This window comes from Kryptolebias marmoratus, linkage group LG23 (assembly GCF_001649575.2).
Source record: "Kryptolebias marmoratus isolate JLee-2015 linkage group LG23, ASM164957v2, whole genome shotgun sequence".
NCBI classification, from domain to species: Eukaryota; Metazoa; Chordata; class Actinopteri; order Cyprinodontiformes; family Rivulidae; genus Kryptolebias; species Kryptolebias marmoratus.
The window spans coordinates 5002031-5019055 of NC_051452.1; the positions used below are offsets into that span (position 1 = coordinate 5002031).

General features: G+C 43.5%; 3 protein-coding genes across 6 annotated transcripts; 1 reads left to right on the top strand and 2 right to left on the bottom strand.

Moving 5' to 3' along the window:
* Positions 1-8568, bottom strand: map3k2 (mitogen-activated protein kinase kinase kinase 2). Of its 3 annotated transcripts, none has more exons than XM_017434566.3 (16): positions 8200-8568; positions 6541-6613; positions 6106-6224; positions 5981-6021; positions 5807-5906; positions 5614-5715; positions 5103-5184; positions 4885-5015; positions 4182-4261; positions 3993-4057; positions 3480-3809; positions 3254-3402; positions 3044-3175; positions 2797-2926; positions 2540-2717; positions 1-2415 (listed from the first exon to the last, which is right to left on the bottom strand). In XM_017434566.3, exons 2-16 carry the CDS (start codon positions 6593-6595, stop codon positions 2196-2198), a joined length of 1914 nt encoding a protein of 637 aa, XP_017290055.1. In that variant the 5' UTR covers positions 6596-6613; positions 8200-8568; the 3' UTR covers positions 1-2195. The 3 variants fall into 3 exon arrangements, with proteins under 3 accessions (XP_017290055.1, XP_017290054.1, XP_017290056.1); XM_017434567.3 differs by having other exon boundaries at positions 2196-2415; positions 5115-5184; XM_017434565.3 differs by having other exon boundaries at positions 4885-5184.
* Positions 8569-9730: 1162 nt separating this feature from the next.
* Positions 9731-13288, top strand: sumo1 (small ubiquitin like modifier 1). The gene is made up of 5 exons (XM_017434526.3): positions 9731-9890; positions 10219-10293; positions 10715-10792; positions 10976-11047; positions 11398-13288. Exons 1-5 carry the CDS (start codon positions 9879-9881, stop codon positions 11464-11466), a joined length of 306 nt encoding a protein of 101 aa, XP_017290015.1. The 5' UTR covers positions 9731-9878; the 3' UTR covers positions 11467-13288.
* On the bottom strand, positions 11041-16799 carry LOC108246821 (claudin-34-like). 2 transcript variants are annotated; one of them, XM_037973779.1, is made up of 5 exons: positions 16521-16799; positions 15782-15842; positions 13780-15670; positions 13634-13667; positions 11041-11226 (listed from the first exon to the last, which is right to left on the bottom strand). In XM_037973779.1, exon 3 carries the CDS (start codon positions 15506-15508, stop codon positions 14765-14767), a length of 744 nt encoding a protein of 247 aa, XP_037829707.1. In that variant the 5' UTR covers positions 15509-15670; positions 15782-15842; positions 16521-16799; the 3' UTR covers positions 11041-11226; positions 13634-13667; positions 13780-14764. The 2 variants fall into 2 exon arrangements, with proteins under 2 accessions (XP_037829707.1, XP_024865938.1); XM_025010170.2 differs by having other exon boundaries at positions 13634-15670.
* Positions 16800-17025: the final 226 nt, after the last annotated feature.

A 17025-nucleotide genomic window follows, 5' to 3' on the forward strand; every position in this document is an offset into this window, starting at 1 on the left:
TGAAATAAATATCTTTAATTGTTTTCATCAGTCATAATTGTAATTATGAACACAGTTGTCTCAATAGTCACGAATTTTGCCAAAAAACAGCAACCATTCGATTGCACCGCTGCGTCTCTCAAGACCCAACCATGCATAAAATTTCCCATTTAAAAAAAAAAAAAAAAAAGGAAAATAAAAAATATATATTAAAAAATTATGCGTACCACTGATATACAGATCTGATATAAACAGGCGTATTGGTCACAAACCAATTAGAATTATAAACATGGCTTCTTTTACAATCCACAGAGACCAAACGGGGATACAAGAGGACTTTTTTAAAAAAAAACAAAGAAAAAAGGTACAATTTATTTTACACTTTTTTACATTTCATTATTATTTTAATGTTCTCTACAGTCAGAATGCTCGAGGCTTTTTGGGCGCTGTGTCCAATGAGCAAATTCTGCAGTAAATGCACGTTTACACACACACACACACACGGGAGTGGCAGCAGTGGCTAAAGAGAGAACTACAGGTGTATCTGCAGGAGACAAATACTGTTACTGAAGAGTTCATCCACCTGAAGGAGAAAATGACACATTACATTCAGTAGAGATTAACTGGACCTTCAGAGCGCGCACACACACACACACACGGACAGTAAAATCAAAAACAGTCTTTAAAATGTGCAAAGGAAAGGTTGTGAAGCGAGATGCTTCAGCGACAGTCGGTGAGGGGAACCAGGACAGGATGGTGGATAGTGCAGACAGGTGAGACACGTTCTCCGTTCTAACGCAGAACGTCAGGTTCCACAGCCTGAGCTGAAACTTTCTGAACCGTTAAGTTGACTCTAAGTGCTTTCAGAGATCCACCACCTCCTGCTTTTAAAGCTGCGGTCACCGAGGTTACGACGTACCACAGTCTGTTCTCTGTAAACGAAAAGAATCCATGCATGCCGACACAAACGGACTGAACTGAGCGTACCGTTACAAACCTCGTCCTGACACAACAACATGAAAATGTTCGGATTGCACCTTTACAAAGCAGAAACGCCTGAAATCTCTTCTGCTCACCAGACTGAAATGACTCTGATCGTTGAGAACTACATGATCACCACAAGGACCAGGTGTTACCGAGGAGAGATCGGTGAATGGAGCTGATGCTTTTAATTTGGCGGGAACAGTAACTGCTGTCAAATAAGATCCTGTAAACATCTTCAGGCGGGAGCCCGACCTGTAGGAGTGTATGAGGTGAGAAAATGAACCCAGACTCGGCTGCAGAGCGGGTCAGAACCAACTCCAGCTGCGGCTCGTCGCTCCGCCGTCAAACAGGAGAGCCTAAAGTAAAACTGAACGCCGTCGGAGTGTGAGGGCTGAAGCTCTGCACTCCTCAGATGTTCCTCTCCTGCTTCTGTCAGAGCAGAACACCAGAGCTCATCATCAATAAATAAATCTCATCAGGTCACTTTCTGTCGAATCGGAGTTTAAACTTAAAGATCTGGTGAAGCAGAGGAGAGCTCATCTGAGGAGCTGCAGCTGAAGTAGGGAGGCCTGGCTCCGTCTGACCGAGCTGATCTGGGGTCAGAAACATGCGCTCAGACGCTCCTGTTACAGAAAAGGCATAAACAGACATTAGCAGCTGAACTGAGAGCAGCTGGTGTGAAGGCAGTTCATCCAGGAAGCAGAACAACACAAAGTCCAGACTTGTTCCTAAACCGGGTTGAAAAACAGAAAAAGGCACACGGCAAAGACGGGGGCCGGCGAGGAGCGAGGAGCGAGGAGGAGATGCAGACAAAGGCAGGAGAGAGGAAACTCCTCGGGGAGTGGTCTCTGCAGCGGCGGTTCAGTTTCATCTGTAGCAGCAGGTCCAGGTCTTCAGTCGCTCTGGGGTTTGGCAGGAGGTTACATTCTGGGGTCGGGTCAGGGCCTCACCTCCTGCAGGTCCACAACACGGACAGGTCCCGCTCCCGAAGGGTTGAGGAAACGACTCGTCTTCAGGAAGTGCTCGACTTCTCCGCGGTTCAGAAATTAAGGTGCACGTTGCAGAGAAAATAAACTAAAGATCACGTCCTCGGTGGCAGAACAGCCCACCTGCTTCCAGCTCCAAAGTGGTCTCAGCATGAAGGAAGGGGGCGGGGCCAGAGGCAGGACCGCCTCCTTCAGGTAAGGCTGTATTTGGCAGCTCTGAAGGTGGGCGGGGCTTCAGGTCTCAGGTTAATGTACAAAGATGTGCCTCAGTAGCTCGTCTGCAGACGGCCGCTGCTTGGTCTCCACAAAGATCCGTTTGAGAAACTCTCTGCAGTGGTCTGACACGTGGGCCGGCAGGACCGGGTTGGTAGGCTGGGTGGCGATTTTAAAGATGGCTGCCATGGCCTCAAACTCCGCCCACGGAGGCCGCTGCGTCAGCATCTCTACAACGGTGCAGCCGACACTCCTGAGGAGAGAAAACAGGATGGAAAGATCATCATCATCACACCCTAACACCAGGATCAGACCTTCACCTGGTCTGAGATCAGTTTCTGGGTCTGAACTGAAAGCAGGTGTATCTGCGGCCTCACCAGATGTCGGCCTTCCTGCCGTACCCCTCCCCACTGATGACCTCGGGACTCATCCAGTACGGCGTCCCGGTCACAGACTTCATCCCCGTCCCTGACAGACAGATGGTCTGCAGCCGCCTGCTGGCCCCGAAGTCCCCCAGCTTCACGTTTCCTGATGAATCCCGCAGGATGTTGGCCCCTGAGAGACGGCGACACTCAGTTTCATCTTCCTCCGCAGTAAATGAGTCTGAACCGAGAACCGGACCGGGGCGGCTCACCTTTGATGTCCCGGTGCACGATCATGTTGCTGTGTAGGTAGGAAACCCCCTCCAGGATCTGCCGGGTGTAGCGCCGTGTCACGTTTTCCGTCAGCGCTCCGTAAGACTTCAGCTGGTCTTTGATGGAGCCCTGAGAGCCACAGGAAGGAGAGAGAAAGAAACATTCGATTAAAGCGGTACCTCCCAGCAGGAATGACCTTTAACCTGGAAAACTGAAACCACGGTGAAGGGGGCGGGGTTTACTGACTCCAGGCATGTGCTCCATGAAGATGGAGAGCGTTCGCTCCATGGAGTCTCGCAGGCAGCCGTAGTACTGAACGATGCGCTCGTGGCACAGGTTCTTCAGGAGCTGGATTTCACACTCCAACGCACTCACCTCCTGACAGGTGAAACACAAACACGTCAACGATTCGTTCCTCGCAGACAGCTGATCTTCCGGAGCACTGCAGACACACACCTTGCTGGTCTCTGGACTCTCTGGGTCAAACTGGACCTGTTTGACTGCGAGCTCCCGTCCAGTATCTGCATCGTAACACAGGAACACCCGCCCAAAAGCCCCCTGACCCAGAAGCTTCCCCAGCCGCCAGTTGGTGGGGGCCCGTGGAGCTGAAAGCAAAGAGACGACAGACTGAAGACACCGTTTACTGCCTCCCATTCCAGATCACACCCAGAGCAGGACTCACAGCGGCTGGGGGGGCTGATGTCCATGACGGAGAGGGTCGGTGCTGTCGGGGGGTTGGGGTTGGGCTCGATGTCGCTGCCTCGCCGCCTCCTGGCGGGCCCGGGGGCCTCCTCCAGGTCGGGGGTGAAGACGCTGCTGCCGCTGCTGGTGCTGGGGGACTGCTCCGTTGGGCTGAAGCTCACCGGAGAGCGGAAACTGTGAACCTGCGTCCGTCGGGCTCGAGGGAAGGTCTTCCTCCCGTCGCTGTAATCCTGAAGGCCGAAGGGAATACCGTATCTGCGAGGATACGTCCCTCCTTTCCCCGACTTCTCGAACACGGGGATGTCGTACTCTGCAGAAGAACAAATTAACTGAAGTGACTCAGCATCAACAGGAAAATAAAGTTTCAAACTGTAAAAATGTTTCTTTTAGAAAGCTGCAGTTTAACTCTTTATCCATGGAGCAGATATTCAGAGGGCAAAGGTCAAAGCTTTAAAGAGAAGATCCTGCAATAAAAACTAAACTTTAAATTCACCTGGAAAGTCCTGGTGGTTGTCTGGGTAACTCTGTGCTCTGGGCATCCTGGATTTAGGATAATCACTGAAGGTCAAGGAGAAAAAACATGAAGGTCTTATTTTAAACGTGTGAGACTGTTTTCATGTAATGCAGGTGTTTTTAAACTTCACGCTGCCAGCAGCTGTTTGTCTGATGACGTTGTCCTGACCTGTCCAGAGGACTGTCCAAAGAGGGACAGCTCCCGGACGCAGAGTTCTCCGGACTGCTCATGGACAGCGGGTCCAACATCTGAGGGACAAGAAGACATGAACGCCAAGAAACTCACAGACCACCGAAACTCTGATCATGTTTTATCAGAGAGTTCAGATTATTTTGGATCAGCCTGAGATGACGTTTAAAAAAGGAAATCCCTGAGCGTTATTCTCCGAGTTTCTCTAAATGTTAAACTTTCCACAACCTATAAAATAAAACTAACTTTTGGATCCTCTGATCTGCAGCTGCATTAGTTAATGAAATATCTGAGGCAACAGGAAAACTGCACAGAGCTGCCGGGAACACGGTGACTCCTGCCTGAACGTCTTCACGGTCCACACGAGTGAAACACGTCCATGTACCGAGCCTGAGTTTGTAACGGTCCACATCCGCCCTGCTCCCATCACGGCCTTAACATTTCCTCCACAGAGGCGGGTGCACCGCAAAACTCAGGGAAAGGAGGAAGAACAAATTAATACTAGCAGCTATGATATTTGGCTCTTTCAGGGCTTCGTTAAAAAGGCCACAGAGATCCATAAACTCACCAGGATAAAGTAACATGAGTGTTTAACACCTCAAACATGCAGCTGTTTTAGGACAATCAAGTAAAATGTTCCCTCCTCATGTTTTTATTCAGCACACCTCCCTCCTGCTGGTACCTGGTCCATGCTCTCAGGAATGAACTCCCCCTCGCTGTTGATGCTGGTGAAGGAGCCGTTCCTCGCCACCTGCTGGAGAGCGTCGGGAATGTATCCTGGAGGAGGAGAGCTGCGGTCTGTTGAATGGGGACCTGAGCAAAGAGGAGAAAAACGTAAACGTGGAAACAAGAACCAGGAAGTGAGGGGGAAATAAAAGCCCTGATTCAGAGAAGAAAGACCTGGATCTCCACCTATCACCCTAAATCCTGTGTTGTCCAGCTCCTCGTGGGACAGCAGCAGGTCCATGTTGGAGGAAGGGTTCTGGAGAAGCAGAACAGCACATGCAGTTTTTTAAACTAGAAAACAACATTTTTATTTACATGAAACAAGTCAGATTTTATACTGAGCAACACAGTGGATTTGAATTCTAAAGTCCGTCTGCCTCCTCAGGTGGAGTCTGTAACGCTGCAACAACATCCTTCAGGGTAAAAAACATGTGATGTGTATAAATCTGGAGCCTGTGTGCCTGAAACATTAAAACTCTTGGTTTGTGTTTCTTTAAATGATAAATAATTGATCAGTTATTTGCTCCTTCAACCCAAATCTTCCATTTTCTCCAAGTTTTCCTTTAAACTTTAACTCCTGTTTTAATCCTTTCAGAAACGCTGAAAAGTCTGGTCTCTTTACTCCAAGCATTTCTCTGTAGGAATATATGACGGAGAAGCACAAAGATCTGGATTTCCTGCTGACCTGAAGCACCAGGAGGATCTTCAGGCTCTTCATGTGAACGCTGCGATCCAGCAGCTCAATCGCCTTGTCCAGATCGTCCTGGGTTGTTAAAGGAATCACCAGCTGCAGGAGGAGAAACCAGCCACAGAGGAAATCTCACTCTTTTTCATCATTCCTTTGTTATTTCAGGTTGATCCAGCTTCCAGCCTCGTACCTCATTGTTGGTGTAGTGAAGGTCCATCGTCTGACCAAACGCCACCTTAGCCTTCGTCTTCAGGTCCTCCAGCCTGACAGGTCGAGGAAACTGCAGGATCCTGCAGAGAAGAAGAGAAGTCAAGAGGCTGCAGCAGCTCGCCGGCTCTGACAGCATTAAAGAACGTAACCTCACCTCCTCTCTCCTTTGAACTCAAACTTCACTCTCACATCGTTCTGTGGAAACAAGTCAAACTCAGCAACATTGCCTCAATAAGTTTTCATGTTCATTAACAACTCCCAGAACATCCCAGCGATTACCTGGTTCTTGGGCGAGGAGGCTTTGGGTTTGCCCAAGTCCGACAGGAACGTGGCAGGACGGCTGGAGCGATGCAGTTCGGCCAAGTCCTGCATGATGGAGTTCAGGGCCTCCTGCTCATCTGTGGATTCATGAACAGATTTCACCGTTTAAATCCTAATATTCAATAAAGTGGGAGAAAGGTGCAGATCAGACGTGAGGCAAACAGACCGATTTATTGTAATAACAAAGAACATTGCCTTCATTTGAGCTTTTTATTGCAAATATAAGATTTCAAAGAGTAAAACAAATCAGACATCAGCCCAGAGCTGCAGCTGCTTGTTATTTACCACACAAATAACAGAAGAGGATGAAAACAATAATCAAAGAGCCATTGTTCATGAGGGGGGAAGAGATTATTTAAAGTTAGACTCAGGAACATTATTTTACACACGTACCCATCATCATGGCACTGCGATTGACCCAGGAGGCCAGGAGGGAGGATTCTCCCATCAAAGGGATTCCTTTCTCCTGCAACACAGAACAGCAGAAATCACACCGTGCAGATTCGATGTGGACACAGGTTAAAAAGCACGAAGCCGCTGACGGATCAGCAGATCTGTGATCAGACTGAGTCAGAAGGAAACAACAACGGGACATCTTTGCTCCGACATTCTGTTTAAGAAGAAAACATGGAGTCCAGTCGATGCAGGCTTCCTCTGATCCATTTCAGAGCAGCTGATCTGTCTCGTTACAAAACTCAATCTGGCCCCAGATCAGCTGTCAGACAGACGGCCTCAAATCTGACTCCAGATCCTTCGGTCTGCAGAGGAGACCAAACCATCAGCCCCCCACCACCGTGCTCTAAACACAGTGACTCATAACTAATTCATCTTCCTCTAATTGTTCTGACATGACCTTTGACCTGCTAACTAAAGCTGGGATGGAGCTCATTTCTCTGAGCACTGCACAGTCTGACCTTCGGGGTGAATCTTCTGCCACTCCTGGTTTGATTCTGTTTTAAATGTCTCCTCTTGTGAATAATCTTTCTCTGTAGAACGATGGACTCCAGATAGCCTGGAATGACCTTTGACCCTTTCTAGACTGACAGGCAGCAAAAGCTGCCCCTCTGAGGTCATTGCTGATGTCTTTCCACCCTGGCGTTGCGTTGACACACACCTGGATGCTCCAGAGCAGGAAACTGACGGGACTTCAGCTTTTATAGAGGCGGTCACAGAGAAACGATCAGTTATATATCTGACGTCTGAATTCCCATAAAAACAGAAGCAGAGTTCGTCGTTTTAACAAACTGCTTCAGCATTTAGGATTTGTAATGACTTTTAAACAAAGCCTTCAGTCTGATTATGATTTCCATCAAACAGCTCAGATCTTTAGCCTGTTTTTAGGCATCTGCTTTGACACATTCAAAGATCCTCTGGTATAATTCAGAGAGAAAGTTTCATATGTTTGTAGAAAATCTGTTTCAGGATAAGTTTACTGAATGCAAACATGTCAAAATAGAAGTATAACTCAGTAAAAACAAGGGTTTGTGCAGTTACATGACATTCACTCACACACTAACCTGAGAGCAACATTGTAGAAGAAAAGATGTTGCAAAGACAAAAAACTGAAGCTAAATGTAAGAAATGTTACGTTTTATCTGTTTAAATAAAGCAGAAGCATAGAGAGAAGCACTATCTGTATTAAATTATAACAGTTTATTAGGCATCAGTTCATAAATACATTATAACTACAAGTTTAATTTTTAGAAGACATTTAATTAAACTTAATCCCCCGGAAGCTAACAACTGTTGCTAGCTAATTTCTACATCACAGACTATGCCGATATATACTTAAATAAATCATTCGCTATCCTGACATGTGATTTAAAAACCCAGTTTATTGTGTTATATATATTATATGAACAGCTGGAATGGGAAGCTGAGTTAAAAACGTCAAACGAGCCCAGTTAGCCGTCAGGCCAGGGAAGTTACCGAGCTAATCATGCTAAAGTTAAGTTTTAGCCGCAGAGCTAATCAGAGCTCGTCTCCGCTGCACGACCAGGATAACCGACAATAAACGATGTGAGCCCGTTTCTGACTTCAGTCTCCTCTCACCTGCGGGACGGCTGGACCCTGATTCACTCCCTCATCCACAGGGCCGGCGACAGGAGCCCCGGGCCCCGCGGACAGCCGCCGGAGAAAGCAGAAGTTTGGCTGAACGCTTCCAACTTCACTCGAGTCTTGCTGGGCCACGACGAGGAGGCCCGATAGCCGTCGGTTTGGCCCGCAGGCTCTCTCCGGTGGGGAAGTGACAAGAAAATATCGAGTCCTGCGTGCTGCCCCCGTGTCTGTGCGACGGTAACAACCGCTAATTCAACCGACAGCTCTCATTTTGTTGTGCTATGCGCCCTGGTTTGATTGTAGCTTCGCTCGCTGTTGACCCACAGTTGCATCGAGCTAGCGGCTAGAACAGCACCGGAAGTCAGAGATCGAGTTGATAAAATAAAAGCACAGAGTCGCCTATTTAAAGGGAAGGAAACGGTCAGCGTTTTATTTTTAACTGCAGTAACCGGAAGGTGCGCTCCTAACTTTGCCCTACTTGACTACTTTTAACCCCTAACCTGATTGGAGCAGTACATCAAAAACAGATTCATGTCAAATTATGTCAAAAATACAATAAATAAACATTAAAAATCGATCTAATGTATTTATTGGGAGCTTTAAGACAGTTCCAAAGTTCTCTTTTGGGATTTTTACAGCGTGTTTGTAAACATGTTAATTGTAAATTGAATAAATAAACAAATAATCGAGTGAACACATAAAAATAAACTGTATGCCATGTCTTAGGAAACAGATTTTATTCAGTTTATATAATGATAATTCACAAAAATTCTGCTGAGTGCACTTTAACAACAAGAAAGCATAACTAGATAATTCTAACAGACTAATATATTATATTTCAGTACAGATATGTCCTGCTTTTATTACATTAATTCCAACTAAACATTAATTATATTACCTTTACATCCAGGTCATTGTCCTCCACCTATAATCCAGTTTAATCTGATTTTATAATGACATTTAAAACAGATATCCTCCAACTTATTCCAACTCAGTCACGATGCATTTTTACTCCAATTTAATACAATATAATTAAATTCAGTTTTATTAATTCAAATTCAGTTCAGTCAGATTATATCCAGCTTTATCTGAGTCATTATTTCAAGATCATGTTTATCTGCAGGTAATCTGTGCAAAAGTCCTACATTATTACATAAAAAGACAAAATGCAAATGTAAGACAGATCCAAATACAAGAAAACAGGAAAAACATTTTTTATGAAGATATAAAAAGATTTATATTTGCTCCATTGAAATGCAAAATTTGTCTAATAAATATAGTAAATATATGATTTATTTCAAAAATGTTTTAAAAAAATTAGTTCATTGTCATGAAATAAACTTTTCTTTTGACTAAGCATAGTGTTATAATTGTTCTAATAATTTGGTTAACATTCAAAGTGGTAGTTACTAGAGGACTGCAGTTTGACTAAAAGTAGATTTATTATATAATTTTCCAATATCGTGTGTTTGTTGTTCCTTCCCACATGTGTTCGTTTGAGAGGCACACAAAATAAAGTTGTTTTGTTTACGCTAGAGGTGCTTTTATTTTGAAACAACTTCATTCCGTCACTTCCGGCTGATGTCCTCATAACATCAAACAAGAGCTGCAGCGGAAAGCTAACGCTACATCTATTGTTAGGGAATTTCGCACAAGTCACAGAGAAAACAAATATGTCAGACACGGTAAGTCATAAATGTTTGAGAATAATAACAAATATTCTGTCAGAACGATTTAAAAAAGTAGAAATCGGTGTTTTTGTGGCTTCATCGCTCCTGGTTTGCGTGCTAACAGTTAGCTTATGTAGCTTTAGGCCTCAAACTAACAGCTTGTTTACCTGTTAACTCTTAGATTTGCTTTTATTTTAGGTAAAGCTCAACAGCAACAGTGCCTGCCAACATTAGGACACAGAATGGTTTAGATGTGAGGGTATCACTGTTGAGGAAATAAACCAAACACACACTCAGGCCTTTCTAAGTGTGTGTGTTCCTCTGTTTGTTTCTGTTTTTATAGGAGACAAAACCATCCAGTCAAGATGGGGGCGATAAGAAAGATGGAGAGTATATAAAACTAAAAGTGATCGGTCAGGTAGGTTTTAACAGGGATTACTGATGTGTTTCCCTGTCTGTTCCTAAATATTCTGGACTTAATGAGCTTTGGATAATCCTGTGATTACATACTTTCAGAAATAACTGAATAATGCCTTTATTGTTTTCATAACCTGCAGGAAAGCTTGTGTTTAATAAGTACGATAATTAGCTGATGGCACTCTGTTTTATAAAGATTAATCAATTAAGCTGTTGTTTTGTTTTCAAAGTATAAATTAGATTTCTAGGAATAGCGAAACCACTGTTTAGCATCATTATGTTTGACTCTGTGGGTTTTTTCCCCCAGTTTTTGGTCTTACCTGCTGCATGCTTCATTGTGTCTGCCCTTTATTAAAATCTTAGAACAATAATGATGTTTTTGTAAACGTTACAAATGCTGCTGTTGCCTTTTTTTGTCACAGGACAGCAGTGAAATACACTTTAAGGTGAAAATGACGACACATCTAAAGAAGCTGAAAGAGTCTTACAGCCAGAGACAGGTACATCCTCGGCTGCTTGTTGTCTCTGAATGATGGAAGATTGAGTCTTTGCCCTCAAAGTTCAGAGAAATGCCACCGTTCTAAAACATCTGAAGCATGAGGAAATGTTAAATAGGTTTCCTTAAGCCGATAAACCTGAACAGCATCAAAGTGACTCTTCTGTTTTGTTTGTCGCTCTTCCAGGGCGTCCCTGCGAGCACGCTAAGGTTTCTGTTCGAGGGACAGAGAATCGCAGACAACCAAACTCCGAAAGAGGTAAACATGTCTGTCATTGCTTCATCGCCCCATCCTGTTGCTTCAGACACACACGTTTGTTTTTACACACACTGACACTCCAAACACAAAACCAACCTGTGTGTCCAGATTGCTGTGGTGTATTTTATAATCATGCTTATTATCTCAGAGTTTAGGTCATCTCTGCTGCATCAGGAACCCTAAATGAAGCACAAGGATGATTTCCATTAATAAAAAATAACTGAAGGCACAAATGAGCGTTAGCTACATGACAGAAAGCTTTTGTTTGCATCTTATTTCTGCAGCGTGTTTAAAGTAGGGAGAATATTTAAAAGGATCTAAAATCCCGTTTGTCTGCTGTGTGTCGACAGCTGGGGATGGAGGACGAAGACGTCATCGAGGTGTATCAAGAACAGACCGGTGGATTTTGGAACGATTAAACCTCCGGCATTTTTTTCCAGTCTTTGTTTCACTTTTTTATTTTTTATTTTGTTTTGTATGAATGTAATTTTGTTCAGTTTCAAACCATCTGGATCTAAATGGACTCAAACTGGGCTTCCAGGTGTGAGAGCGGGGCGGCGGATGGACTGCAGGGACGCTCATGTCGTCAAACAGCATCATTCTTACCCAGATTCACACGGACAATCCTCTGCTTCATCTCCGCTCTTTTATTGCATTTGTTTTTTGTCAAAAGGTGGAAATTTTATCTTGTAAAAAATGCTCCAAAGCAGAACGTAAATCAAACCTACAAACATTTGTTCAGGGTTTAAATTAAAGTGTCTGTCAACATAAAAACAGAATCATTTTATTCTCTGAAAGTCAGAGCTGAAAATGTTTGGTGTGTAAACAATCGTTCTTTTAAGTGTTCAGCTGAGCCACGTTTGGTAACAGGAAACTGAATTTCTCATATCACTGGTCTTGCAGGGCTTGGTTGTTGTTTCCTAAAGATGCTGCAGATTAAATGTTTTGAATGAAGGTGAAGGAAGCAGAGAAGAGAGCCAAACTGTCAGCAGGGTTCGGGTTTTACTCCAGTTATGCTTTGGATTATATCTCAGAGAGTATCTCTCCGAGTTACTGGTTTGTCTAAAATTCATTTCAAAAAGGAATATGTTGCTTCGAGCTGCTTCAGCTTTCAGGACGTGGAGTTTTGGGTTGACCTCCTTCAGACCTGGTCTGACAGGAGCTGCTTTGTGATTGGACGCAGGTTGGTCAGGTGTTTGGGTTCGCTGCTGTTTAAAGCAGAACAATCACAGTGGTCACAGTTATTAAAGGACCCTCGTTGTTGCCATTCTTTGTAATAAACAGGTAGTTTTCATCAGAACCAGAGTGTGTTTCTGTTTTTACCATCAAGGATGTTTTCAGTAAATAATGATATTTTAGTTCTCCGGCTTTGCTGTAAGTCTTTATTTGATAAACTGCATCGTTTCGCTCATTTAAAACCAGGTTTTGTAGTTACTCTGTTCCTCTTTAGGAAAGGAGGACGAGTTGTTTTATATTTTTATTCAGGGCATTCAGATTTGTGTCACTTTGTGCTCAGACGGTGGAAAAGCAGTGTGACGAAATGTTTCTGTGGATTTAAATCATTTTCAGCCTCTGTGCCACGACTGAAGAGCAGCACCCGGGTGAAATGATAAAATAACAAAACAGTCACAGTTGACATTTTATTCTTTTTTTTAATTGTGCTTTTCTTGTATATGTTGTGCTCAGTATTATATGTTTGAACGAGGTGTAAAATCTTCATTCTGTAATGTTAAAGTATATATAAAACACTTTTCTTGCTGACAAAAGATATTTTAAAGCAGATAATTCAGCAGTTTGATAAAAACAGAATATTCTCCGTTTCTTTTAAAGCTTTTCTTTTTGTCCTTGGAATAAAATTTCTTATTCTGTGAGGTCCCCGACTTTAAACGCTGATTGATACGAGCTGAAATTAAACAGTTAAATGTCTGACGGGTGAATTTAAACCTGGTTTATGTTGGCCTGAGCAGGTCTGGGATCAGCTGCCTCCACTGCCACTCATCGAGTTGATCCCAGGACCTGAAGCATCGAGGAGGTTTAAAAACTGATGAGTTTATTCCCAGAGATGCATGCAATAAAAAATATCAAAACCAGCCCTTTTAATATGATCTGTATTGGATTTTTCCAGCTTTAAAGTATTTATTTTGTGTAAGAAGTGGCTTCAGACGTCATCACCAGAGGAACTTTGATGCAGATGGTTTGAAACTGTTTTTTTTTCTTTGAATAAAATATTAAAGAAAAAAAGCTCTGCTCATGTTTTATTGTGTGAAGCAACTTTTAAACATGGAATATAAAACATTTGTTTTATTTTTTATTAAAATATTTAAGGTTTTATTCTTTACCAAACTCCTGACATGCTTTTAATTTGGAAAGAGCTAAATCATTAAATTGTGATAAATTTAAGCCTATTGTCAAGTTTTTTAATTTTGTCAAAATTAAGGAAGTAAATTAAACAACACAATTATGATCAATTAAAGAAATCTTTCTCTTTGCAACAATCAAACTCAAAGGAAAGTATCTGTAAGAACTCGTACAGAAATATGTGAAAATGAAGGAAAGAAATCAGCTCGGAGCTGCAGAAGTACTCACCCCCTCTCAATAATCCATTATGTTGCCTCAGAACCTAAAATTTTAATTATAAGTCATAATTCCACAAAACTACCTCAGATTAATGACGTTAAATATTCCCAAAGAAAGACATGAAACAGAGAAGTGATGTGTGCATAAGTTTTCACCTCCTCTCTGTTGAAAGCAGGTAATCAGTCCAATCAGATCCACCTGTGAGGATCCAAGACCCAGCTGGTCCCGGTTTGTGCTCACCGGTTCTGTCAGCCTCCAGAACCAACACCAGCTGACGCCAAGCAAGAGGCAGCATAAAGACCAAGGACCTGTCCACACAGAGCTGTGGAGAAGCACAGACCAGGAAACAGAAAGATGATGTCCCCACAGAGGCTCGTCCACCAGAACTCAGAGGGACGTCCAGGAGGACAAAGATCACCCTGATGGAGCTGAGACATGGAGGATCTGCTGCTCAGAGCTGAGCTTCATGGAGGAGAAACATCAAGGAAACAAACCACCTCTCATCATGCTGACCACACCATCCCTACAGTGAAGCACGGTGGAGGCAGCATCATGCTGAGGGGATGGACTGGGAAACTGCTCAGAGTTGAACGAACAAAATATAAAGAAACCTGTTTTGTTGCTGAAGATGAGCCTGAAGTTTCAGAGGTTTGATGATTTTAAAGAAACTTCATAAATCTGAGAGGAAGGAGGTGTTTAATAGATATGGACGCACCTTACATTTATATTTTTCTAACAACTATTTAAAAGTTTTGTAGAATTACTTATAATCACATTGAAAAGGCAACAAAACAGAAAGATTACAGACGGGAAACAAAAATCTGTCAGTTTCTGCTGCTGAGGTAAGAAAACAACAAACAAAAAAACAGGAAACATCTTTTAAAAAGTGCAGGGAGCAGCTGCTACAGGAACGAGTTCACTTCCACTGAGTCGATTATGTTAAATTCATTTTGCTACAACAGTTTCATCCTCGTTAAAACAGTGGCTGAGCTGTTATCAGTCTTTTATTGCTGAAGCCTGAAGACATCAAACATGTTTCCTGTCAGGAAATGACTCCCTCTCTCCTCCCTGAGGGTAAAACATTTATTAAACCTGTCAGGGGTGAGATAAATAACGCAGGTAGATGAGCTCTGATGGTTTTCAGAAGAACTCCTGAATCTCAAAGGTTGGGTTGTCTCTTCCCGTGGAGCTCACGACCCGGAGGTTCTCCGGTTCTGACGGGGACGAGCGGCTCGGATGCAGCTGTTCTCTCCCAGGTTCAGGCCTCTCTGGTAACCTGTAGGAACAGAAAACAACCCCAGACACGACCATCAGAACTGAGCCCACGACCCCCACACTGATGCCGCCGCCCACCCTCTGGGAGTCCGGCGCCGGAGGAAGTTTAAACTCGGGGGGGAACCGGATGGTCTGATTTGTCACGACTGAGCTCAGGTTCCAGACCAGAGGAACGAGCGACAGCACAGCAGCCAGCAGGCACAGGACCCCGGTGCTGATGAAACCCAGTCGGATGGAGGAGTTCTTCCCCAGCCCAAAGTAGGCGCTCCTCATGGCGCAGACCCCTCCGGCGTTCCCACACAGGCCCACCAGCAGAGACAGGAGCATGAGGACCTGACCTGCTGCGATCTCCGGGGGCGTGGAGGCCTCCTGCAGCCGGATGGACCTGCAGTGCATGTTCCTGAAGCCCTCGCTCACCTCAGTGTAGCTGTTGAAGCAGGCCCTCCAGATCCCCACCCAGGCCACACCCGAGGTGACCACCTTCCTGTCAGAAACCTGCCACTCCCTCCACTGGACCAGTCCCAGGGACATGCAGGTCAGGGTCCAGCCCACCAGGGACAGCCAGAGGGCTCCGAACTGGGAGTGGGCCGTGTGAGCCAGGTAGGTCATGGCAGAGGGGCCATGGGGGTCTCAGCCCTGCAGGTGAGTCCTCAGACCTGCAGGTGAGTCCTCAGCCCTATCCTGAGGTCACAGCCCGGGGGAAGGTGTGGCCTCTGTCAGGGTCATGGTGTCAGCTGATCGGCCACCTTCGTGTTAACTCACACACACACACTGAGACAGGAAACAAACATGTTCATTAACTGCAGCACAAACCTTCCAACATTTCACATTAAACAGGTAAAACATCAGAAAGCAGAACCAGGCGTGGAGGGAAACATTTACCTGACTGTTAAAGGTTTGATAACATGGAGTGATTGTAGGAAAGGTTGGATTATCTCCTCACCTGCAGGAAAATAAACATTAACTCACTGTTGTTGTTCCTGCTCATGTGTTAAATGTTTTATTAAACTGTTTAGATGATTAGAGCTCAGGTTATAATTTAATCTGAGATCTATTTTAAACAAAAATATCAGAACAACTACAGAGATCAAAATTAGACCCAAAAAAATCACAAATGAACTTTGAAGAGATATAAAATAATCATTCAGAGACACAGCCCCCCCCCCAATGTTATTAATCTGTGAAAATCATCAGCTTTACTTAAACTCCAGCTTTTATTACATTTTAAATAAATATTTCAAGATAAAGTCCATTCTTCTGTGTTTAATTCTTTGTTTGTTTCTTTTAAATAAAAGAGTGAATTCATTCCGGTTTGTTTTATGAGGAGTATTTTTACACACAAAGTGTTTAAATCGAATCACAACAAGTAAAGGCTTAATCCTACTGAAACAACTGAATATTTATCTAAATTATTATAATATAAAGGTTACATTTATCAGTTATTAAATCTTTACAATAAGAGGAAGCATAAAAATGAACAACAGGAAGTTAAAAACAACAAAGCAGTTTTTAGTTTTAACGTTTCAGCATGAAGTCATATAAAGTTTTTAGGATAAAGCTTATCTAGCTGCTTTTAAAACGATGAAACTTTCTTCACAAACGATGAGGTTTGGTTACGTACCTGAAGGTTTGTCTGTGGAGCGGCTGAATGTTGAACAGGAAGGTTTTTATTCCCTCAAACGGCTCCACACTTCCTGTTCCTGTCAATGATTGATGGATAGAAACTCGGATGGAGGCGCCGCCGGATCGTTTCAGGTTTTAAACAGAAACACTTCAGTAAATCAGGCAAAATAAATGTTGATTAAAAACTGTGAACAGAAAAGCTTATAAACCTGACAGCTTTACGTGGATTAAATCAAAATCTGCTGTTATTTAAAAATAAACATCTCTTAATTATTAACGAGGATCTTCTTCTTCTGAAAAAGTAAAGTTATTCTCTTCTCTGGGACATAAATGTCTGTAAAATACATCAGGGCAGAAACAGAAGTGAGAAACGTTTAATATTTAAATTAACAGGAAGAACCTGTTTGGTTTTAGATTCTAGTTTTTTCTTCCTGCTTCGCTGAAAACAAACCAAACGGTTCAAACAGTAACTATATTTATCTGTTTCAAAGGTCAAACCTAAA

Coding starts and splice junctions, on each gene's coding strand:
- LOC108246821 (XM_037973779.1), bottom strand. CDS start 15,508: ATGACCTACCTGGCTCACACGGCCCACTCCCAGTTCGGAGCCCTCTGG.
- map3k2 (XM_017434565.3), bottom strand. CDS start 6,595: ATGGGAGAATCCTCCCTCCTGGCCTCCTGGGTCAATCGCAGTGCCATG. Junction 5,716..5,806: donor TTCACTACACCAACAATGAG/GTACGAGGCTGG, acceptor CTCCTCCTGCAG/CTGGTGATTCCTTTAACAAC. Junction 3,403..3,479: donor CATCAGCCCCCCCAGCCGCT/GTGAGTCCTGCT, acceptor CTTTGCTTTCAG/CTCCACGGGCCCCCACCAAC.
- sumo1 (XM_017434526.3), top strand. Junction 10,294..10,714: donor AACTAAAAGTGATCGGTCAG/GTAGGTTTTAAC, acceptor TTTTTGTCACAG/GACAGCAGTGAAATACACTT. Junction 11,048..11,397: donor ACAACCAAACTCCGAAAGAG/GTAAACATGTCT, acceptor GTGTGTCGACAG/CTGGGGATGGAGGACGAAGA.